We start from the raw sequence: 24,390 nt of genomic DNA on the forward strand, positions 1-24,390 counted from the left end.
GCACTACTGTCGATGAACCCTGATCAGCATTTGCTGGTTGGTGTGTGTGCTCACTGCTACAAAGAGTGAGTGGGAGCTACCGAATGCTTGGATCCATTATGAGTAGTACATTCCATGAATACAACTCACTTTAACTTTTGAAATGGTTCATTTGAAATAACTGTATCAATGTTTCATGTGCTCATTGGGATCTGTACTGTAACCAAATGCAATATATCTAATGAAAATGTGTATTGATCAGGGAACTCAAATGCTATACCCTTCATAAAATACATGTATATGGTTTGACATGTACATGACCAAAGAGGATCTTTGACATAACCAAAGAGGATGCAAACCCTAAAACAGATCTATTGACATAACTAAACTCAACTGATCCCAAAGAGGGTCTTGTAGTACTCTTTGCTGAACCAGTCTCTCTGACTGAGCTGGTTACCTTTCGGTAGATGGCAGCATCGGTTTAGTGCCTCATGTGTGATTTAAATCGCAGAGGAGGACCATGAAGAAGGCGAAGAAGAAGAAGGCGACCATGTTGAATTAGCAGGAACAAACACAAAGAGACGATTTATTTCCAGATAATTTGCGAATTAAACCTGACCGCAAAACAAGTAATTGATCTCAAGTGAAGTTTAAATAAGACATAACATCAGAAGGAAGGAAAGGTGAGTTTTTTGTGTGTGTTTTAGACTTTATTTTATTGTATAAATACAGATATCGTATGAGTCGTTATAGCTAGCATGCCAGCGTTAACAGAAAATGACAGCCTGCTAGCCGTACTAAACGAATAGTAATCCTAATGTGGCTACCTAGCTAAGGCTAACTTTTAGCTAGTAGCTGAGCACATTGAATCACGAAGAACAGGCATCGCAGACTAAGCTTAGCCAAGGCCTTGACTTTGCTAATGAGCAGATATGTTACTGATATTACAAAAGTTACACGGTAACTAGCTAAACTACCGGTATATGTCTGACTTTCCTACTAGTGTTTATTCAACTATAGCCACGGGTCAGTGTTTGTGGATAGGTAGCTACGTACTTTGGTATGCTAAATTAGCTTGCTGGACAACGAGCTAAATCTCTGTCTGAAGGCAAGCTTGAATGGCCTTTGTCGCACCTGATCATTCAAGATTAACAAATATTATGCCCGTCACTTAAAGGCGAATACAGTACTTCCACTATTTGCTGTCAGAACTTGGGGGATGGGGGGGGGGGGGGTTAAACTAATTTCTAATGCACGTGATTATCGCAATAACAGTTAGCTGTAGGAGGCTCAATCTATATGGCTGCTAACTATTAAGTTCTATCGTTCATGTTTTTGGAAATTGAACATCACACAGTAGAGCGGACACCTGAGAAAAGTCGAGTTGCACCGTGTTTTTCTGTTTTATTGAAATCAATCCCCCTGCTTTCTGTCTTCCTGCCAGGTGGCACAGGTTTGAGTTGCTGGCTGACTTGGCGGAGGAAACGAGCTGCATTCGCCCCCACTTAACACACACATACACACGCATACAAACACACACACACACACTTTGACAGAAGACCTGTGGTGTCAACGAGAGAGGAGGGAGAGAGACACACCTGGAGCAGAGGGCACAGACATTGAGGAGCCCAGGGGGAACTTAAAGCTACTTTGCTTTTGGACTGCAGTCCCCCTTGCTTATTTTTCAACATCAGGAAAACTACTCATTCACATGTGGACGGACACATACACACAGAGAGGAAAACAAATATTGAACAATAAGGACCATATGATTTTGTGGAAATATTTGTACAAAGGTTTGAGAACCTATTTCCAAGGACAGATGTATTGAGCAATTTCAAGGACTCAAAGCAAAACAAGGAAATATTGTTGTTAAATCAAAAGAGAAACTGAAGTGTTGAACCAAGATTATATTGCAAATTCTATTCCCTCAGTTCAAATTGCCTTAGCTGTTCTATTGCAGGACTTAAACTCCTTGATACTTGTTCACATATAATTTTCTATATTGTGTGCAGGTATCGTATATTTATGCATATGAATGCACATTTCTCTTCATTTGGAAGAGCTATTGTATAAAGACTATTTTTTTCTTACGTCAGTCACTCTAGTTGAAGGGGACCGAACTGAACGTACGTGTGTATATGTAAATACTACAAATAAGATTTCTGTTGTAAAAGCTTTGGACTAAAAAGAATAGAGAATATTGTTTGTTAATGCTTTATTAGACTTTTCTACTTTTGAAGAGGCTTTTTAAGAAGAAGAAAAAAACACCTAAGAGGAAAGAACTTTTCGTAAAGAAGAACACAAAGGAAAGAAGAAATGGCAACAGCAAGAACAGAGAATATTGGCCCTGTTGTCATGGGACTGAACAAGCAAAATGGGCAGCTTCGGGGACAGCTCAAACCGGCATCTCCCCAATCAGGACCCCTAGCCCTGGGCTCTCATTTAGGCAAGGCCCCAGGTGTACCCCTTAAAGCAGGAGGTGCCCCCCAGGAGGGAACTGGCATTAGGTATCAATATCTCTTCCACCCAAGTTTCTCTCAATGGAAAAAAAACAAAAACCCATCTGTGTTGCTGCTCTTGTTATATGGCTTACTCTAATGAAAACTATCAAATGTTCTGTTTTCTCTCTCTCTCTCTCGACACCTCCTTCCTAGGTTTGGAGATGACTGGAAAAAGAGTCTACAGCTCCCTCCCAAAGACACCAGGGTCAGAACCTCAGTAAGTTGTGGTGCAATGCAGCTGGCATCCTTCAAGTCTTCCATTGGCTCCCAAGACTTTCTGTGTATTTAAAGGCTCACACCAAACACTTTTGGCTCCTGGCCTTTCTTGATAATAACAATCTAAGGCATGCACAGAGCGGTTTGTCATTCACACAGTTAATTGGGAATGTAACAGCTGACATAGCTATCTCAATAAAATTAGTAGAATTGTTTGACTCAGTCGCAAAAAAGCCAGTGAAGGGGATTTGGATAATTGGCTTGGGACACTAACTTTACGAACAGGCTAGCCACATCACACTATGGAGGTCTTAAGTTGTAGGCATCACGACACGTGGGAAATCGTTTTAGGAGGAGTTTAGAAAATACTGTATTGCCCAAAATACACATAATTTGACCTAAATGGCAATTTTCGGGCTTGAATCATTATACAATAACATTGTGCAGCACCAGGATGTCATGTATCAGTTAAAACATCAACATTACCTTTTAAAGTGGGCCTTTAAATGTATTCAAGCCAAGGAACTTCTGAAGTCTAAACTTTTCATTATTTTGTCCCCAGGATGTGACGTCCACCAAGGGGAATGAGTTTGAGGACTACTGTCTTAAACGTGAGCTCCTGATGGGCATCTTTGAGATGGGCTGGGAGAAGCCTTCCCCTATCCAGGTATGGAGGTCACTGATTGGTCGTATCCCTACCCACAGAGCACCTCTGCAACTCAATGATTACTGTACTGTTACTTTAACTCATAACTTTACCTTATGTGTATTGTATCCCTGAGCAGTATCTGGTGATGTTTTGTGGTGAAAATGCTGCATGTCTTGACAAGTTAGCCATAGTGTTGTCTGTGGCCATAAGGTATGTTAACCCTGAGTTTTGCTCCCCCTCAGGAGGAGAGCATTCCCATAGCCCTGTCTGGACGGGACATCCTGGCCAGGGCCAAGAACGGAACAGGGAAGAGTGGGGCCTACCTCATCCCCATGCTGGAGAGAATAGACCTGAAGAAAGACCATATACAGGGTGAGAGACTGATGTTCTATGTATTTATCTGTGACACTTTGTCTTCACGTCTGCAAGTCCCTCTCTTGCAGTCAAACCAAACGGTACCATTAGTCTGTCTCAGTCCGTCTCCCTTGCTCTCTCACTCTCTGTCCAATTACCATGTCTTGTTCTCCCCTCTGACTCTCTCTCTCTCACACACACACACACAAACACAAACCACCTTGTTTTGTGCTTACCCTCTGCCTGTCTCACTCATTCTCTCTCTCTCTCTCTCTCTCTCTCTCTAGCCATTGTGATGGTTCCCACTCGTGAACTAGCCCTACAGGTGAGCCAGATCAGCATCCAGATCAGCAAGCACCTGGGCGGAGTCAAAGTCATGGCCACCACGGGTGGCACCAACCTGCGAGATGACATCATGCGCCTGGATGAGACCGGTAATGACCAGCACCATCACATTCAGTCTTGTTGGTCTTCAAGCAGTTATGATTTGTGTGCTCAAAATATTTGCCCTCAATAGCCACTGGTACATTCTGTCTTCTGGTATGTTCCATACTCATGGCGGTGTCTGATTCTCTCATAGTGCATGTGGTCATTGCCACGCCAGGCAGAATCCTGGACTTGATAAAGAAGGGCGTGGCCAAAGTGGATAGAGTCCAGATGATGGTGATGGATGAGGTTAGTGTGTGAACGCATTCTGGCCATTGACAAGCAACTGCAACTTGTTTTTAGCTCGCTGCTCTGTGTTGTTTTTGGGTTCTCCGACTTCGGCACAATTTATAGCCATACATCCTCTTTGAAGTTGACATTCTCTTTCTTTTCTCTACCTCTCAGGCGGATAAGCTACTGTCTCAGGACTTTGTGGTGCTCATCGAAGATATCATCAGCTTCCTGGCCAAGGGCAGGCAGATCCTGCTGTACTCTGCCACCTTCCCCATCAGTGTGCAGAAATTCATGGTGAGCAGTGCAGCGCCGACCTGTGGCCCAGGGCCATGTGGCAACAGTGTTGCACATCTCTGGCTGCAGGTTGCAGTTATCCATTTACTTGTACTGTGCATGCAGCCTTTGTTGACATTTTAAGGAATCCGTTTCCTGACCCTCAAACTGTCCTTTTTTTCCTTCTTTTTATCTCCTCCCATTCTCTGTCCTCCTTCTCTATTTGTCTTCCCTCTCCCCTCCACTAGGCCAAGCACCTGCAGAAGCCGTATGAGATCAACCTGATGGAGGAGCTGACTCTGAAGGGCATCACCCAGTACTACGCATATGTCACTGAGAGGCAAAAAGTCCACTGTCTCAACACACTCTTCTCTAGGGTAGGCCATGACACACATACACACGCACAGCCAGAAGTGAAGACACACTTTGAATAGCATGCTCTTTGGACAGACCTGTAGCCTGGTATTTTGATACGGGGCCTTTCAGATATTCACACTTCCTCTTGTGATTGTGTTTCTCTCTCACAGCTGCAGATCAATCAGTCCATCATCTTCTGCAACTCCACCCAGAGAGTTGAACTGTTGGCCAAGAAGATCACCCAGCTGGGCTACTCCTGCTTCTACATCCACGCCAAGATGATGCAGGTGAGAGACCAGTTAGAGCATTTGATGCTGCGTCCCAAAGTATGCACTTCCCCATGTGAATTTAAAAGCATAGGATTGGCTTCCACCACCTCTCTTATACCACTCAATTCTTTTAATGGTCCATGTGGCGGACTCCACTGGTCCACACTCCAGGAAAAGGGTGGATAATTGTGCTGCAGCAAGAGTTTATTGACAAGGCCTTATCTATTAATTTCCCCATGGGATTAATGAAGGCATATTGAATAGAGAGGAGACTAACCTTGAGAGAGAGGTTGAGAATATAAAAAAGACAGTACTTGCACATTTGTGCTAATTAACTCATGAGTGCTGAGTGATGAGATGCAAAGGCAGATGTTGTGTTCAGTGCTGAGTGACCAGAACTTGTGTATTATGGTTTCTTATTCTCACAGGAGTACAGAAACCGTGTGTTCCACGACTTCAGAAACGGACTCTGCAGAAACCTTGTTTGCACTGGTATGTGTTGAAGCTTACATTTACATTTATGGCATTTAGCAGACGCCTTTATCCAATGCGACTTACTACAATACATTTGTTTAAGTAAGTGAATCTATCCAACAGTCATCATAAGACAAAGTAATAAATGCTCACACCATGCCAGTAGGCTTTTTAAATTTATTTTTAAATTTATTTTATTAGCAGGAGAGAACAGGGGGGTAGCAGGGGTGAAGAGGTAGCATACGAGGTAGAAGACATACTAGTGTAATGTAGTGAAGCTCTCCCTGATTTGTTGTTTGTGAGATAATGCCAACTATTTATGTGTAATAGTTGGCATTATCGTCAACTGCTACTACAGCTAGTGAGAACTGATGAAAAAAAAAATAAAATGTTTCCCTGTTGTGACCGTTTCAAACAGATCTGTTCACCAGAGGTATTGACATCCAGGCGGTCAATGTCGTGATAAACTTTGACTTCCCCAAGAACGCTGAGACATACCTGCATCGCATTGGAAGATCAGGTGTGTGAACGTCTTTTACGGTTGAGTGTTTCTTATGATATTATGTCCAGTTATGCTGATTCTCTCTCTCTGTCTCAGGGAGGTTTGGTCACCTGGGCCTGGCCATCAACCTGATCACCTCTGAGGACCGCTTCAACCTGAAGTCCATCGAGGACCAGCTGGTGACCGACATCAAGCCCATCCCCGGCAGCATTGACAAGAGCCTGTACGTGGCCGAGTTCCACACCGCTGACTGCGAGGTAGAGGAGGTTGAGGAGAAGACGGGTCGCCAACAAGGGGAGCCACACAACCCCTAAACCAGTCAGTAAGTCACTCTCTCAATTGGATCTGCCAGGCCAACCAGCCGTGGATCTCTACAGCTGCAGATCTCATGCTGGATCCCATTTCGCCACCATTTTCCCCATTGTCTTACAACAGGTGTTGTCATTCTAACATTGCGTTGCCTGAACTACCTGTCTTGCAAATTTGTGGATTTTTCTGTATTTCTCTGCATCCGTCGGAATATAGTGCCGTCACATCAGAACCGTTCCGCCGGCCTTTGCCCCCAAAAATATAGACTTAGTCACGAAGCATCTCTTTGAAGGCCCACATCGGCCATATCGGGTTTTTTTAGCTGTTATGACATCCTGGTGCTGCACGTTTCAAGTCAGAAAATTGCCATTTAGGTGAAAGTATGCATATTTTAGCAGATGCATTCTATTTTCTTAACTTGCTGTGACGTATGACATTTCATACAGCTACAATGCTCCAAAGTAGCCTGTTTGTAAAGTTAGCGCCCAGAGTCAAATATAATCCTCTGAACTTCCTTCACCGGATTTTTTGCGACTGAGTCAAACATTTCGGCACATTTTGAGAATTGCTCCTAGCTTTATCTGGCCTGCTTTCCCAAATAGCTCTGAATGAGTAACATCATTACTCGTTGCATCTGTTCTTGAGGGGTTTTTTTTCTTCAAGAAAAGCCAGGAAGCAAAACTGGCTGGTGTGGGCCTTTTTTAAGCTGAATCATCATACTACTGCAGCCTCAACTTCAAGATTCCTGGCTGGTCTTACAATAATGTAACTAAGAAATCGCTTGAGAGAAACTTTTGTATTTGAGGCTGAAACTCAAGTTTGTCTGTCCCGCTGTAACCATGATAATGTTTTGACCGAGCATATTTTAGCCAGGCTACTTTATGTCTTTCTCACAATTATTTTTAATTTAATATTAATTAAAAGTTATCAGACAGAGCAGTGTGGATGGAGTCATGCTATCTGTCATAAGACAATTCCCATTTCCTCAATTATGTCTTGTGCACTCCCTTACATGTATCTGAAGGGCTGGTAGAAGAGCCCATGGATGCTTAGAGCAATCCTATGCTGTTAATATAATGTATGCCATTTAGCTGACGCTTTTATCCAAAGCGACTTACATTGCAATGAGTCAGTATATATGGTCCCAGCGGGAAACAAACCCACAACCTAAGCGCTGTTAGCGCCATGCTCTACCAACTGAGCCACAGAGGACCATGCGGGGGAGTGCACAAGTGCATACGTTGGGAGAAGGGTTGAGAAATGGGATGTAGCATCAGTATTGTGATTTGTGTAAAGTGTGACCCATTTTGCTAATCCCTGCTATCTTGTCTTTCCATCTAGGACAATAGGACATACCGGGCTTTTGCACAAAATTCTGCTATTGCACACAGGCTTCAGGCAACTCAACTTCTCATTTCTCAAACACAATGATAATTTCCAGAACCTTGTCACCCGGATGTAATTGTTGGTTGCTTTTTTTTCTTTTTTCTTTTTTTACTTTTTTTCTTCTTTTTTTTTAAGAGCTGCCTGCAGATTTTGACCTTCGAAATATTCTAACCATGTTGTTTTGCACCAAAGCTAACTTGCCCCTTGCACCCTGTGAATCGATGTATATTAAGTACTTTTTTGACTTCAGCCATATAGGCTAGTGTTTCTCGACTTGTTGGTAATGCAATGTGATACTCCATAACCATAACTACGGAGAGGCAAGGGAACGCATGCTTTTTAGAGACAACCATGATGCAAATAGTGATCCAAGCTGTCATGAACCTGTCTGATAAAGTCGTCCTTTGAGACGTTATTATGGCCAGCTAGTGTAGAGATAAGATGGGAGACTCGTTCATGTTTATAATGGCTCTCTGTTATCAGCCATCATGCCCACTAAGCTTACACTCACGCTCCTTTTGTCACTCAAGTGCCTTAATTACTCCCACATGCACTCTTATTCGTTCATCTCTCTCTCTCTCTCTCTCTCTGTCCTTCTGTCTTTTCTCTCACACACAACGGATAGACAGAATGCGAGCACAATTAAGATGAATTGTAAGTTTGGTTTATTCAGATAATCCATTATGCAAGTAGAACGTTGTACATACATTTCTCCCTGTAGGGAATCTTGGTCCTGTTTGAGGTGTACAATAACAACAAGGCTCAAACTTGTGACTGCCATCCAGACTGTGACAGTACTTTTAATGTGAACATTGCAATAAAAAAAATAAAAAAGGGCAGCTTTACTTTAAAACGCTACGTGACTGTTTTCACTGTCACTATTAGTAATCTCACAAAAAAACAACCCGACAGAGCATATTGAAGCTATTCTAACATCGATATAAGCAAGCGCAGGACTAGAATTCCCCCATCAATTAACAATCTCACAGTGGCCCAGGAGCAGTTCACGTGAATACAAGTCACCAGTAGCAACCGATTACTGAGCTGGTGCTGCCATTTAGTGGGAAAAACTTCTCTCATGAGTTATCCTAGTTTATATTTTACAGTGGTGCATGAATTGACACTCACAAGGATGTTATGTGTTAATGTCACTATCTGCAGCTGTTGAAAGAGCTGGTTGAATTTACAATCTGATTGGTCATAATTGCGTTTCATTTGTGAAAGATTCACAGGGTGGTGTTAGAGATTCATGATTAGTATACCACATGGGCTCGCTCGCAGCTTTCTTTGTGCAAAACAAAATGGTTTGACATGTTTCTACGGTGTGCTTTTTTTTGTTTTTCTGTGTGCCAGAGTCCCTCTGAAAGTATTTTATTTTTAGGTAGATAATTCCCATTGGGAAAACTGTGGCAATTTTGTTGGTGCCCTTAAAAGTTTTTTTTTCTTTTCTTTTTTTTCGGCCCCATATTTGAAGCTTAAGGTTTGTGTGAATGTATGAAATGCCAATGTATACTTTGAAGCCCAGTGGTAAATGCCAAGCTCAACATATTTTTGACTAGTAAACAATGAGGTAACAAGAAACAAAGCTTTTATTTTCCCATCCTCTCAGAGCTCTTTGATAATGTTCCATACCCTACCTCCACGAGAGAATGCATAAGAGATGAAAACCTTGCAAAAATGAAAAATATGGCAAATCTTTCATTTATAATGTTACTTTTTAAAATGTTACATTTATAATACTTGGTGGGGAGGTTGCAGTTTTTGTTCCATTTTATTATTATTTTTTTCTTTCTGTACAGCTTTATTGCGATTGTGAAAATCTGAGGGATTATTCTTGAGTGAGATGGGTTGGCTCACATCAGAATTATATTTTGAAAGCTAAATTGTAGCATCTTCAAACTGGCAGCTGTGATCTTTTTTTGTCCCTTAAAGATGCTTTGTGGATGATGAAAGCAGAGAGAAATATCAGATATTTTTGCTTTAAAAAAAAAAAAAAATCCTTTTGATGATGCTTGCTGCAGTAAGCAGGGAGGGGGGCATTGTGGGGCTCTGGGGAAGGGTTAAAACTTTGGGTTTGGTTGGCGAGCGCCAAGTCTTCAATATGGGGTGCTGTTAAGGCATCTTGAACTTTTTCTGCTCTCTGGTACTTAAGAACTCCAGCACAGCAGTGGAGCTGATGCAACTGTTTTGATTAGAAAACCAACACATTTGTCAGTAATCCCAAAGTACATGTTGGGTAAAGAAAATTGTTTATTTTGACCATTGGTTTGCCTGTTCTTTAGTACTGGAGAGTAATGTTAACCTAGCGCAGTCATATACTGATAAGCTAGGTCAATCTTTTTACGAGGTGGTTGTAATAATTTTGGAAAAATTGGTTGTAAATGAGTTTAGTTTACAAAAGTCACTTAACAATGACAAAAACATTATGTATTTGCTTCATGGTGGAGGTAGTTTATTTGAGAGTATTTGATTTTTCTTTTTTGATTTTTTTTGTTTTGATTTTAAATGCTGACTTTCAGGATTTACATTGAAGCAAAACCAAAAAGTGTAATGTTATGTTATGGCATTTTGTGTGCTCTGAGTGAATGAGTGACTGTCAGTAAATGTTTTTTGTTTGTGTGTATGGAAGAGTGAGTGGTGGGGGGAGTAGTAAGTGAGGTGTGTGTGTATATGCATGCGTGTGTGTGTGGTGGGGAAGGTGGGGTGTAGTTGTATCCTGTCATGTTTGTATGTCTGTGTGAATGGCTACTGTGTGTGATTGGAAAGGGGTTTCAATGGCTGAGCGTGAACGTCTATATGTAACTGAATGTTTGGTTGTTTTTGTCGGTCTGTGGTTGTGAGGGTGACATGCAATGTCTTAAGACTCTGAGGGCTGTTTTCCTTTGCCTCCTTTTCCTAGCCTCCTTTGTGACCCATACTCAGCAAGAATAGAACAAGTCAGTCATACAGTGTAGACCCTTAGCTATCCCACGGTGGAGTTTGCTCCTTATTCCCTTCACCTGTACAGTTCTTATAGATCAGTGGTCACACAGGAGAACTAGAAATATTGGTATTGTTAAGCGCTGAGACCAGTCTTTTGTCACTGTGGCGTCAGGGAAATGTCTGGATGTATGTCACTGTCTAATCCTATGTGTATCTGTGTGTGCATTTGACCACTGACCGGGTCACATGTAGTGTGAATGAGGGAGGGAGGGGGCGGGCGGGCGGGGGGGGGGGGATTACGTGTTGTGAACTTTAATTCGTTTGGGAAAAGTGACCATGTTCACATTCAAATTCTGTGGTGGGGAAAGGGTAAGGGAACAAGGAGTTTGGGTATAGGCTACTCTAAAGTAGTTATCATGGTATTGGAGTTTGGAAAAAAGTGTTTAACTGGTACAGATAAATCTGAAACCAGACTGTCTCTTATCCCAAGTTTGTAATGGTAATAATAATTGGTTGGTGAAGTCTCATGTGTCTCTAGGAGCACAAAGTCAATGGAATTGGAGTTATCATAACAATGTGTCACTTTAATGCTCACATGTTACATGCTGAGACTCTTAGAATTCTTCTAAGCTGGGAAAAAAATGATTTGTCTAATTTTTCCTGAAAACCTGGACAGAACAAAGTGGTCCTGAAATTTTAATTTTCTTGTCAAAAGTCACAATCAGAAGTGAACTGTTAAAACTGCATAATAACTTGTTGGGAATTTAAGATAGCCGGAGGTTCCATTTGGCCATGTACACATACCTTGGGCTATGTAGCGGTTAAAAAAAAAAAAAAGCAAACATTTTCTGTAGTCGTCGAGGGGGGGAGATTAAGTCATTTCAGAGTTCAGTTAAGTGCTGTTTTCTGTAGTTAATTGTACTTGGAAAATTTACACCGTACACCTTGGTGGCTATTCCTTTTTTTTCTCATTTGTTATTCATACCTGTTCAGCCCCATAAAGAGAGTGAGAAGTAGAAACAGCTTTCTGACGCACCTGACTGATATCGCTTTACTTTGACCAGGCAGGTTTAACCATTGAACATGTCTTACAAATCAGACCACAGCACCATGCCAATTCGTCAGCCACTAGTGTGGAGCATGGTATGCTTGATCTCCTGGTCATAGTAATGGTAAATTGGTAAAGTGTCAGCATTGATTTACATATGACATTATAATGTATGCATTCCATGTGATTGATGTCAATTTGGCCTATCCCATAGAGAGATATGACTTCTCTATGGCTTATCCCCTACCCCCCCTCCCTCCCTAGACACAAGCAATACAAAAGCATACTTTAAATTATCTACTTCTGTCACTCTGTCCTAAACTGACATTGAAATAAATGCAGGGGGTTATGAAACTTAATAAAAGTGAACCGAAATTCAAAGTGTTTGGATGTTTTTCATTGTGTCTTTTATATGTTGCTATGAAAGTCATCTTTTTAACTAAGCCTGTGTGGAAGAACAACTTTTAGGCCTGAGGACATGCTCGTAATTTGACCCCAGTCTTGAAATCTGAAGGAGGCTACACAGTATATTCTTAGGCGATTGGAAGTTCTTGTGAAAATTCACATTGGCATGTGTCCACAATGTATAATGGAGGTGGCTGGTGGAAGAGGAAATTGGAGGATGGGCTCATTGTAATGCATGGAATGAGGAATGGTATCAAACACGTGTTTGTTGTTCTATGCTATTCCATGCATTACAGTGAGCTCATCCTCCGATTTCTGCCTCCATCAGCCTCCTCTGATGAACAGCCACATACTGTTACATCTACGTAGGAGGTTGAGGGGGGTAAGTGCTGTCAACTGAGGACCCCACAAATACCTCACAACACCTCACCACGTTTCCATAATGCACTAGACTAGGATACATGAGTAGATTTATGATTTGATAAGATACTGTTTGATACTGAGGCAGAGGGGCCAATACTTGTACAGGGGGGAGTGTTGCTGAGCTAGGTCGACTGGAAATCTAACATTCTAGAGAAATACGGGTGTGGAGAGCTGTTCCATAACCATTTGTGACTTTGACCCAAGTCCCCTATACCGTCACTGACCTTCACAACTGTTTTTTTTTTTACTTTTAGCCCACTAGTCCTGCACTGAAACCAAGCCTACTAATGACTCATCTAATCCACCAATCGGTATTCTCTGAATAGTGCTGACCCTCCCCTCAGCCCTTGACAACCGTGTCCTTTTGTCTTATTAGAAAACAGCGTCCCTTTTCCTTTACTAACAAAACGAATCATCGAGCGTCTGTTGGTAAAGGCGGAAGTTGTTCTGTCCAATAGTATTTCAGTTATTGAATGATGGACATTTCTCGCAACCAATTGTCTATAAGTGAAGGTGTGGTCAGAAAAGGTCAACCACGCCCTAGAATGCGAACGCCTGGTTCCTCAATGCTGGTTGCTTCCTCAAAGATTGACATGTGTTTCTGCTACACATTATTCAGAGAATGGTTCATTTGCCCAATCAATGTGCTACCTCAAGAAAATAGGCGGGCCTTAGCTATGACTCATGACAGTTCGAGGGCTTCTTCTTCGTTGGTACTGCCGGGTGTTGCATCGTCCTCTGGAAATCACAACGTGAGTAGCAGTCTTATAACACGAGGTTTAATTCAAAATAGAAAACTCGTAGATTATGTCTTTGCAGAGCTTATGGTCGTGCAAATTGGTGGTTTAATTGGTTGTAGCACTAACGGCATCCAGAACACGAGGGTAGGCTATCATTAGATGTGAAGTGAACAGTCCATACATTTAGCTAATGTTAGCCTAGCTTAGCTCATATGGAAGCGCCTTGCCTCTTCCCAAAGTAACTGCCCGGCATACATATCAAGTGAGCAGTCAGGTTATTCACACAGGTGATAAAATGATAAATCGTCTTCAGAACCTGTCATTGTAAATTAATTTCATATGACGTCCGCGTGACGTCCGCTTGCGTGATATGGATAGCTAGAGTCTATATGGTACCTGCCCTCCATCAACAGAACCATAAAATATTACTAGCGAAGGGCGAGATGTGCGAAGCTAATGAAAATAGTAAGGTGTCTCAGTAGCATACTAGTTCAGTAGCTGACAATAGCACGTTATTGCAAGCTATGGACGTACAGTTATATGTAGCGCCAATAAACAGTCAATCAATCAAGCAAGCAATCAATGGGGATTAGCCCATGCGCCCTAGAGAAAATTGCATATACTCCAGGCCATGCGGATGTTGCTGTTGTTGCCGGAGACATTGCTGTTCACCCCATTATTCTGTTGTGAAAAGGCATGGCTTCATACCCACCCCTCTCACCTATATTCTCAAGTTCATACAGTCCAGTCATGTGATTTAACGTTTCCTTCTAAAATGTCCTTCTCATCTTCCAGATCCACCTCTTCCAGCATCCATTCCTCTTGTTTTGCACCTGTCTCACCACACACTAACCCCTTCTCCTATCTCTTCCTCCTTTTCTCCAGAATGGGCAGTGTTTTGGCTGCCAGCTCTCCCAACCCGCCGCCACCGGCAGTTGCTGGTGGCAGTCCTGGCGCCCCAGGGATGACAGTACCACCGGGCTTCAGTATGCCACAAGTAACACCAGTCCTGCCCGCTGGCGGTGCCCAGCAGGACGAGGCAGAAAGCCCTCTGCCCAACCCTGGCGCGTTTGAGGAGTGCCACCGCAAGTGCAAAGGTAAACAGTGCTCTCTTTTTATCTAATGATTTGAATTATTTCCTCATTTATCTTGAGGAAGTCCAATGATGCTTGTGTATTTGGTCTGGTGATTAGAGTATGTTGATTGCAGCCATACTTTTGCAGTCACAAGTCAGATATCTGTTAGCATTTGCATTGATGCACAGAATGACAGGAAACGATTTGTAATGGCAGGAGTTGTGTTGTCACTTCTGTGTCTGTGTGTCTCCATCCTACCTGTCTCAATGTTAATCACCTCTTTCTTCTTCAGAGGTGTTCCCCATGCAGATGGAGGGTGTAAGGCTAGTTGTTAACAAGGGCCTGAGCAATCACTTCCAGGTCAGTAAAGGTCACTACATATGTATTTATTTTCTACTGGTAAAGAAGTGCTCTGTGTTTTGAAATCCTGTGCCACATTTGATTGTTCCTGCTAGGAATTATTTCGGAATCATAACACATATTTTGTATTGAGTCAGTTTTTGTGTGATTATTTTGCACATCCCTGGACCTTCTCCAAAGGATAGATGCTAGAGTTCTCAGGCAGCTTTTCAAAAACAAAATTTGTTTTGTGCATGTACATGCCCCCCTCCCCTTTTGTAATTTTATTTGACACTATGAACGAGCTGATGTTCACACAAGATGGTGTAGCGGATGCTATTGTTAATTGTTGTTAAGGCTAATTGTGACTGTCCATCTCTAACTCCATTAGGTGAATCACACGTTAACGCTCAGCACCCTGGGGGACTCCAGCTACCGGTTTGGTTCCACCTACGTGGGCACCAAGCAGATGGGTCCAGCAGAGGTAGGATTTAAGTGGCCTTGACCTTAGCCTAGTCTTCAGATGTATTTGTGTTATACGTTGGGGTGGTTTCCCTTGCTCAGATTAAACCAAGTCCTGGACTAAATGATAGTTTTGATTTTCTCCACTGAAGCTACTGTTTAGTTTTGGGTTAGGTTTAATCTAGGGCTGGAAACCTGGACCGTTGTGTCTAGAATGTGTGCATTTAGTAACAGTATTATGGTATTTTGTTTTTAAGTCTTTTCCAGTCATGGTGGGAGACATGGACAACAGCGGCAGCCTCAACGCCCAGGTCATTCACCAAGTGTCCAACAGAGTCCGCTCCAAACTGGCCTTCCAGGTACAGTTTGTTATGGGATTAGAAATGTTGTTTAGTCTGTCCGAAATGTGGGGATGAATTATAACAATGTTTTGAAGAGTTTGAACCACAAAACTTTCCCATCACATTGACACCAAACTACCAAAATATGCAGTACTGTTCAAAGCCACAACATGTTTTTGATGCAACAAGTGAGACACTCAATGCAACCGAGGACTATGTACCATGACTGTACAACCCAGGACTATGTACTATGACTGTACAACCCAGGACTATGGAACATTCATTGGCTTTGCACAAAATGACCAGAGAGATTGAGTGATTTGAAAAAGAAAATGTTTACCATTAAACTTCTTTTTTTCTAATTGATGAATGTGTTGATGCCATCAGACACAGCAGCAGAAGTTTGTGAACTGGCAAGGAGATGCTGAGTTCCGGGGAGAGGACTTCACCGCAGCCGTAACCCTGGGCAACCCAGACGTCCTTGTAGGCTCTGGTAATCTCTCCTCTATCAACCTCTGTATTCAATGCTGTGTAACCATGGTGAACATGTCAGATTCAATCAATTATAAAGATCTCTTGAGCCTAGATTCTGGACTAGAAAGCACTTTCAATTAAGAATCTCAATTAAAGGTGGTCTTTAGTCCAGAATTGAGTTTGATTTGGGCCTGGGTTTTTCCCACCCAAAATGACAACTTGATCTAATGCTCAGCTTCTCCTCACTATCTCCATTTCTCAGGTATTATTGTAACACACTACCTCCAGTCCATCACCCCGTCCTTGGCTTTGGGAGGGGAGCTGGTTTACCATCGCAGGCCAGGAGAGGAGGGCACCGTCATGTCTCTGGCTGGTAGATATACAGGTGAGTTTGACTGGCTGTTATTGGAGGATGGTAACAATATAGCAGTTAGCAACAGAGTTGTGTAGATCAATTGCCTATGAGATCAGCCCCATTTATGATAATTAAGTTGAAATCACATTTTATAGGAGTATTCAGCATGTATGTTCCCATCTTTTTCAGGCAGTAACTTCATCGCCACATTGACACTAGGAGGAGCAGGGGCACATGCTTCATACTACCACAAAGCCAATGACCAGGTATTGCTCAACCTCCATTTACTCTCTGTTTTCCTGTTTTGAATCTGTGTGATGTGCCAGTGTTGTGGTTTGTTGGTGTCTGTTCACGTCATCATCACCCGTCTTGCGCTCCCACAGCTGCAGGTCGGCGTGGAGTTTGAGGCCAGCACCCGCATGCAGGACACCAGTGTATCATTTGGCTACCAGCTAGATGTGCCTAAAGCCAATTTACTCTTCAAAGGTATAGTTCAGGCTAACAGATGCTATGTTTAGAAGATTTAATTTGAATGTCTCTTGAATGTGTATTTCCACCTTCCACTGCGTTGTTCGTCCATCCTGTACTTGCACATCTCATTCTCCATCTCTCCCTCCTCCAGGTTCGGTAGATAGTAACTGGGTGGTAGGAGCCACGCTAGAGAAGAAACTGATTCCGCTGCCCCTCTCTTTGGTCCTTGGCGCCTTCCTCAACCATCGCAAGAACAAGTTCCAATGCGGCTTCGGGGTCACCATCGGGTAGACACACCAGAGTTGGGGGTTGGGAGGGAAGGGAAGGGAAGGGAAGGGAGAGAAAGCCCTTTGACGGACTTCACAGAAAGGACAGACAGACAATGATTGGACACACCGCTCAGTCTCATATCACCATATTTGTCCCCATCTCTGACCAAGAAGTCCATCGTTGTTTATCGGTTTTCAAAGTGTCAAGGATCACATTGCATAAATGTGTTGACAGATGAAATCATTGAAAGATTTAACATTAATATGTAGATAAAATACGACTTTAGTACTATATTATGGAATGATCAATATTTGGGTAAAATAGATACTTGGTCAGAGAATTTGAGGACAATGTGGTGATGAGATTTGACAGTGGCCGTAGACTTCAGAGACTGACACACAGAGACAGACAGCAGAATACTGTCTATACAAAAAACATGTTTGTTAGGAAACTATCAAATTACAGTACTTTTTTTTTTGTTTTTAGGTCTGTGCCTGTCCAGTTTGTTTAGCTCTGTGGGTTTTTCTGTTCTATTGTTTTGTTTTGTTTTTTTACTGTATGGTCTGTCAAGGCATGAAGTAAATTAAAATGTCTGTGCTCATGTTAGTTTTTTGGGGAGGGGGGGTGTTTAGGGACCTGTTTCGGGTGGCAGAGGGCGAATCTGACGGTTCACAATCTGTTTTTGTTTTGATTCCTCATCGTTTTCTTAATGGTACATATATATATGAAACCATATATATTACCTGTATATATCTATTCGGAAAAGGATAAATGCCATTTCTTATAAAATATGGAGAGTTGTCTGTCTTTTCTGGGTTTTTAGTGTGAGTGTGTGAGTGAGAAAGAAAGAGGATGTGTCTGTTGTTACTGAGGTGTTGCTGCTCTGTAGTAGGTAGTTATAGAACTGTCAGTAAGGGGACTAGGTATCCAAAACTGCCTTGGTGAATTGAACACAGCCAATGTACATGTGCAAGGCGCACTGTCCCTGTAATGAGGTGCATCAATCTTATCTTAACTATTTTTTATACTTTAGGCATGTTTTCCTTCACTTTTATTACAAATACTCCAATCGAAGTAAAGAAAAACAATGTTGGTTGATAATTGAATCGTTTCAAAAATGAAATTCAGGACATTCAGCATCATTTTCAATTTTATTTTGTAGAATGAAAGAGACAATAAATAAATATGGTTGAAATTATATTGATATAGTAGACAGCACTGATATGAGTTTTGTAGCTGTAAAGAGTCTTTTATTCCTCGGCAAGGTTTGTTGTATAGTTTGGTCAGTGTTTTGTCAGAGGTTGGAGGTGAGACCAAGTACAGGCAGTCTTACGACTGTTGGCTCTTGCTGGTGAAGGACTCCCACAGAGCAGCCAATTGGGCTTTCAGGTCCTGGGCATAGGGGTCCAGCTTCTTCAGCTCATCTCCATAGGGGGCCAGATTCTGCTGGAGCTCCTCGCCCCTCTGAGTCAGGTGGGCCTGGAAGCTCTGGGTCAGGGGAACTATGCTCTTCTGGAACTCCTCCAGGTTCTGGTCCATTTTCTGCTTCAGCTCCTCACTGTAGGGGCCCAGCCGGGCCTGCAGGTCCTTCACACTCTTGTCCAGGCTCCCCTTCAGCTCCTCACTCTTCTGGAGCAGAATGGTCCTCAGGGCCTCAGAGTCCAGGGCCTCAGCTAAGGGGGTGACGTCCCTCTTCAGGTCCTCCATCTGCTTCTGGATGGCGACATTCAGCTCCTCAGCATAGGGCTGCAGCTGGGATGTCATAGTGCTCAGGTCCTGCTCCAGGCGAGCCTTCAACTGCTCGGCCTCCTGGGAAAGCTTCGTCAGCAGCTCCTGAGTCAGAGGAACCACCTGGGCACTACGCAGGGCTAGAGTGTACTGTGTCAGAGCATCAGTACTCTCACAGATCCTGGTGCTATGGACACAGAGAGAGAACAAGCTCAATACAGTGAATCAATATATAGTCAGTACACCTCTATCAGAGTTACTTTCTTATCTGACTCCATTATACGTCGTTGTTGTTGTTGTCGTTGGTGCTTGTGTTGTTTGAGACTTACTTGATTTCCTGTCCCAGCTCAGACTGTTTGATCATCTGAAGGGTGTCCTCAGCGGTGAGTGTTGACTTGGAAACATAGTCCCAAAAGGCATCTTTCACCATGTCCAGCTGTGCCTTGGGCTGGTTCTGCAACACAATGCTGGCATTGCAACCTGTAGGGGAAACAGTCGTTTTAGAAATATACATTATTTTCTCCTGTTATAAACAGGCCCAACACAATATACATTGCTATACAATTTACAATTTTTGTGATATAAAATGCTTACCAGTGAAAACAGCAAGGGCAAGTACCACCAGGACCTTCATAACTGAGCTTCACACTGTAATAGAAACAAAGAAAGATTTTGTGGATGAAACATTAGGTCTACACTCAGTTTATCACCCTAATAGTAGTAGCAGTAACACAATTCCTTGAGCCAACTAGTGTCTTACCTGTGTGGGTCGGCTTGTCTCTTGTCTCTGTGTGGCAGTGAGTGTGTGTAGTGCAGGTGTTAGAGGTGAGTATATATAGGTTACTCGGAGCTGTATAAAGACTAAAGTCCAGGAGTGACTGCTCTGCTGTAAATCGGGTCTAAGCAAATCAGAGACCCTATGAAAACAAAGATATTAATTCCAAAATTAGATTAATTATTATCCTTGCATTAAGATGGACTCAATTCAACTTATTGAGTGATTTGTTGATGACATTTTTGCATTTTAGCTATTTTTAAGAGTGCCATAGCAAAGGGTCTGAATACTTATGTACATGAGGTATTTCTGTATTTCAATTTTAATAAATTTACTGAAATTTCTAAAAACCTATTTTTGCTTTGTCATTCTGGGGTATTGTGTGTGGATTGATGGCAAATTTCTTTTAATTTAATCAATTTTAAATTGAGTCTATGACACAACAAAAAGTGGAAAAAGTTAAGGTGTCTGAATACTTTCCAAAGGCATATATGTATATAGGTTGCTAGGAGCTGTATAAAGACTAAAGTCTAGGAGTGACTGCCCTGCTGTATGACCTACTGTCACCCTAGCTTCCACATCACAGCCTCTGTGATTCACACCTGGACTCCACATGGTGACAAGTTATGGAGACTTGACCCTCTGACACAATGGGGAAGATTACCCTCCAACACCATTTCAGAGCCATGACACCGTTACATCACAAGCCACGACCATGTCATTCTACTTAGTCACAGTACAATTTACATTCAGAGGAGGTGAAATGGCTGCTTAATTTGTTGATTGGAGATAGATTGATATCATTTACCTGTTTGTATGAAAAATATAAAAATGAGGCCCTGGTCACTGTCAAAATGTTGATTAAACATGGTGTCGATATGGACTTCATGAAAATACGTAATCATCAGGGCCCAGTATTTTAAAATGTATCTGATCGGATTTTGGCAATCAGATTGGGTTAAATCTTAGAACTGGGTATTTCAAAACCGAAAAATTAGGTTCTGATCATTTGGATAGGGATTCGGATTCGGTAATTCAATCTGACCTTTAATCAAGATTAAATTAGTTTTGAATCAAGAATTATCTTCTTCTTCTTTTTTTTGTTGCATATTTTAAATCTCAAAGGCAGGGGTCATTTCATGTCAAATCAACAATCCTTGACACCCACCATCTCAGATTGTTCTGAAATTGTTTCTGTACATAAAATAAGTATTCCTGCATAATTCCTTTGTAGAAATATAGTTTAATCCCTGAGAAATAAGATAAGCAACTCCTTTAGAAGATGTTACTGGCCAGTATGGGAAATCTGTTTGATTCTCTTTGACTGACAAGTATTATGAAGCTGCAGCTTGGAGTTTTGTTTCTTCATACTATGTAATGTGTTTATGGTTAATCTGGTAATCTGGAGGTTGCCCTGTCAAAAGGTATTAGTCAATGAAGTTGTGTGTCTAGTACCATATAATGTTCACTAGAAGGTGCTGTCCCTGCAATTAGGTGCATAAAGTATTACATTGGTTTATTGTTCTCAGTGTTAATTCACAACTTCACCTTCAATGGATAATGATTTATTCACGTAGAGTGAAGAGTGAAAGTTAGAACTGTTCATTTATGTCACTCTTAAATAATTTATCTCTTAGGCCATTAAACACTATGAATATATCATCTATATAACGTCGGTAGATTGGCAGTACTCTAGGGATAGCCTAGTCTGATTTCCCCTACTGACCTAGGCTACTTGTTTATATGGCCAACATTGTTTTAGCACAAAAATATTTTTTGTATGAACAATACTTATTTTTTACAACTTGCGGGCACTGCCATGGGAGCTACATGCATGCCTGACTATGCACATCTTTTTAAGAGTCAATCTAGTGCTAGATAGATATGGGAGGCTAGTTTAGTCTGGATTTGCTAGATTTCTACTGCAGTTGCATAATTACGAAAATACCAATTAACTTATCTGCGACCATGTTTCTTTTCTGTTCAGTGTCTTACTTTTCCGAGGTAAGTAGTACTACAGTAGTACTTAGGTTAGCCAAGTGTAAGTCACTGTTATGCAACGGGTGAAATTAGACGTCTATCCTAAGTCTGACTAACAGTTAGACTTTAGTCAAAGTACAGGTCTATGTTTATGCAATTTGCCCTAGGGATTTGTTGTTGGTATGCTGACACTGTGGACCTGACCTCTGTGGACCTGACCTGACCTCAAGTCCACCCAGCATGGATGTTTTTCTCCTTGTCGGAATTGCGCAGCTTGCAAAGAGATAACAACGGTGAATAGGCCTATGTAGTCGGTCAAACTCCAAACAGTTTATTGATGCAGCAATGTGATTTATTTCCTCTCCTGACTCCTGTCCTTGTGACCTACAGCAGCCTACATTGGCAGTTAGGTGTCACTATCACCGAACACAAGAACGCTATCCACAGAGCTGATGGAAAATCTCCTGTTGCTATAGGCACTTTTCCCAAGCCAAGCACCAAGCTGAAAGTCTCAGTTTCGTGGTATTGATAAAGTGCTACTGCACCACAGTCACACAGACCTTGAAACTTGAAACAAAACTTTTACAGCTGGAAAGCAAATGGACTTATGATGTCAAAACTATATTTCCTGACGGCTTGAACGAAGACCTCAACATGTCATGTTTTCTTTAACAATGCTCTCTCTCCTCCCAATCTTGCATACTACAGATCTAGTGTGACTAGGAGGTGTCAACAATTTACATATACTGATGAAATGCTTCACTTAGCAAAAAGAGATTTGTTTATGTGATGTAGTAGAACTGGGTCAAATATTATCTCCTGCAGATGCTCGACACATTCCGTTCTATTTCAGGATACATTGTAAACTGGAGTAATGGAAAACAAAATGAAGGTAATGTCCAATGGAGGTAATGGCCATCTCCAATTTCAATTCAGGAGAACTAGAGAGCATTTTTTCATGGAAATGGTCTAAGGAGTATGAAGTACCTGGGTGTGTTAATTCTGTCCTACCTCCCTCTTTTATCAAAAATTATATAACAAGGGTAGAGTCAAATTAATATATTTCCCAGACTTAATTATGTATTTCAGACTCCCTATTACGTTGCCTGAGACCTTCTTCAACAAGGTACAGTACAAAGCTTGTTCATTCATTTCATTTGGAATAATGGTACTCACCGTGTACAAATCAACCATATATACTTATACAACTGTATATTCTGTACTTATCATATAAAGCAGGAGGTTTGGGGGTACGCCATCCAAAGCTGTACTACTGTGCATCTCAGTTAAAAGCAATCAGACAATGGGTAGTGCAGCCATCAACTGCCTGGGTAAGGATATAAAACCAAGATGTTCTTCCGTATGTATTAGATCACATTCTTTATAGGGGCTAAAAAAGGGAAAACTATTACAAATAACCCAATTATTCTTAATTATTATTCTGAAATTGGACCGCCCCTTATCTCATTTGAACCTCATCTGGAGGAATTTAGCTTTGCCAGAGGTATGTAATGACTGCACCTCCAAGTCATGGTTTGATAAGGGCATCAAGGAATCTTTTTCATGAGGGTTCAATGCCATCTTTCACGGAATTACAGACTGTATATAACATTCCTACCTTTGATTTCTATAAATTCCTGCAGATAAGACATCCTATACATACTAAACAGCATTCTTTTGTTGAACCAAAGGCATCAGAGATTGATGTAATTCTGAGAAATACCAATGTGAAAATGAGATTGATTTCAAAGCTGTACTCTAACCTTCTTAACCTAGAACATATTAATGATCTTCGAACTAAATTGTAAGCTGGCTTAGGGGAAATAATACATTATGATGACTCGTACATTTTGGGATGCAGTTCATTCATGCTCTTCCAATTTAAGGCGTAAAACCTTACAATTGACGGTCTTACATAGAGTAAGAGATTGCATAGGTTGCATAAGATGCATTCAGAAATGTCTTATTTATGCTGGAGATGTGAGAAACAAAAATTATTTCTTTTAGATATGCTTTGGTCTTGTTCAGATCTGAAGAGTTATTTGGACTCTGTATTATCTGTATTATCTAATTGTGTTTTCACTACGACCAGAACCCCTCATTTATGCCTTTTGGGAAACATAGATTTGGTAATTACTATGAATATACATATATATATATACACTCACTGAGCACTTTATTAGGAACACTATACTAATACTGGGTAGGGCCTCCCTTTGTTCTCAAAACAGCCTCAATTCCACAAGATGTTGGAAACATTCCTTTGAGATTCTGGTCCATGATGACATTGCATCCCACAATTCCTGCAGATTTTTCAGGTGCACTTTCAAGCTGTGAATCTCCTGTTCTACCACATCCCAAAGGTGTTCTATGTTCCGGTGACTGGGAAGGCCACTGAAGAACACTGAACTTATTGTCATGTTCATGAAACAGTTTGAGACGACTTTTCCTTTGTGACATTGTGCATTATCATAATAATATAATAATAATACATTTTATTTGACTGGCGCCTTTCTGGACACCCAGGGTCACCTTACAGTAAACTAAAAATACATTAAAAGTGCAATAAAAGTACAATTAAAATCATGGAGATAAAAAAGACATGCAACATGTTCAAACATAATACAGTAACATAGGACAAAACTGCAA

The 24,390-nt window shown here is 41.5% G+C and overlaps 3 protein-coding genes across 4 annotated transcripts; 2 read left to right on the plus strand and 1 right to left on the minus strand.

The window, feature by feature from the left end:
- Positions 1–523: 523 nt before the first annotated feature.
- Positions 524–11,661, plus strand: LOC310811601 (putative ATP-dependent RNA helicase ddx6). Of its 2 annotated transcripts, none has more exons than XM_083679813.1 (14): positions 524–662; positions 1,424–2,489; positions 2,637–2,700; positions 3,262–3,366; positions 3,591–3,720; positions 3,990–4,136; positions 4,283–4,377; positions 4,534–4,656; positions 4,884–5,012; positions 5,163–5,279; positions 5,690–5,753; positions 6,154–6,255; positions 6,334–6,559; positions 7,888–11,661. In XM_083679813.1, the coding sequence occupies exons 2-13, from the start codon at positions 2,299–2,301 to the stop codon at positions 6,549–6,551; spliced, it is 1,485 nt and encodes a 494-aa protein (XP_083535939.1). In that variant the 5' UTR covers positions 524–662; positions 1,424–2,298; the 3' UTR covers positions 6,552–6,559; positions 7,888–11,661. The 2 variants fall into 2 exon arrangements, with proteins under 2 accessions (XP_083535939.1, XP_083535938.1); XM_083679812.1 differs by having other exon boundaries at positions 7,896–11,661.
- A 1,777-nt stretch (positions 11,662–13,438) lies between these two features.
- On the plus strand, positions 13,439–18,419 carry tomm40l (translocase of outer mitochondrial membrane 40 homolog, like). The gene is made up of 10 exons (XM_083679815.1): positions 13,439–13,482; positions 14,356–14,567; positions 14,839–14,906; positions 15,277–15,369; positions 15,605–15,706; positions 16,076–16,181; positions 16,425–16,547; positions 16,707–16,783; positions 16,901–17,003; positions 17,140–18,419. Exons 2-10 carry the CDS (start codon positions 14,357–14,359, stop codon positions 17,277–17,279), a joined length of 1,023 nt encoding a protein of 340 aa, XP_083535941.1. The 5' UTR covers positions 13,439–13,482; position 14,356; the 3' UTR covers positions 17,280–18,419.
- A 16-nt stretch (positions 18,420–18,435) lies between these two features.
- apoa4a (apolipoprotein A-IV a) lies at positions 18,436–20,099 on the minus strand. Its single transcript, XM_083679818.1, has 3 exons — positions 19,581–20,099; positions 19,316–19,466; positions 18,436–19,173 (listed from the first exon to the last, which is right to left on the minus strand). The coding sequence occupies exons 1-3, from the start codon at positions 19,618–19,620 to the stop codon at positions 18,588–18,590; spliced, it is 777 nt and encodes a 258-aa protein (XP_083535944.1). The 5' UTR covers positions 19,621–20,099; the 3' UTR covers positions 18,436–18,587.
- Positions 20,100–24,390: the final 4,291 nt, after the last annotated feature.

The sequence above is a fragment of the Argentina silus genome (genome assembly GCF_951799395.1).
Source record: "Argentina silus genome assembly, chromosome: 11".
Classification (NCBI taxonomy): Eukaryota; Metazoa; Chordata; class Actinopteri; order Argentiniformes; family Argentinidae; genus Argentina; species Argentina silus.

Bases quoted from the DNA above. Each gene is read 5' to 3' on its own strand.
- LOC310811601 (XM_083679813.1), top strand. From the start codon at position 2,299: ATGGCAACAGCAAGAACAGAGAATATTGGCCCTGTTGTCATGGGACTG. The intron at 3,721-3,989 runs GTGAGAGACTGA...CTCTCTCTCTAG, and splicing joins GAAGAAAGACCATATACAGG to CCATTGTGATGGTTCCCACT. The intron at 5,754-6,153 runs GTATGTGTTGAA...CGTTTCAAACAG, and splicing joins CAGAAACCTTGTTTGCACTG to ATCTGTTCACCAGAGGTATT.
- apoa4a (XM_083679818.1), bottom strand. From the start codon at position 19,620: ATGAAGGTCCTGGTGGTACTTGCCCTTGCTGTTTTCACTG. The intron at 19,467-19,580 runs GTAAGCATTTTA...TTTCCCCTACAG, and splicing joins TGCCCTTGCTGTTTTCACTG to GTTGCAATGCCAGCATTGTG. The intron at 19,174-19,315 runs GTAAGTCTCAAA...CTGTGTCCATAG, and splicing joins GAGCTGGGACAGGAAATCAA to CACCAGGATCTGTGAGAGTA.
- tomm40l (XM_083679815.1), top strand. From the start codon at position 14,357: ATGGGCAGTGTTTTGGCTGCCAGCTCTCCCAACCCGCCGCCACCGGCA. The intron at 16,182-16,424 runs GTAATCTCTCCT...TCCATTTCTCAG, and splicing joins AGACGTCCTTGTAGGCTCTG to GTATTATTGTAACACACTAC. The intron at 17,004-17,139 runs GTATAGTTCAGG...TCCCTCCTCCAG, and splicing joins AGCCAATTTACTCTTCAAAG to GTTCGGTAGATAGTAACTGG.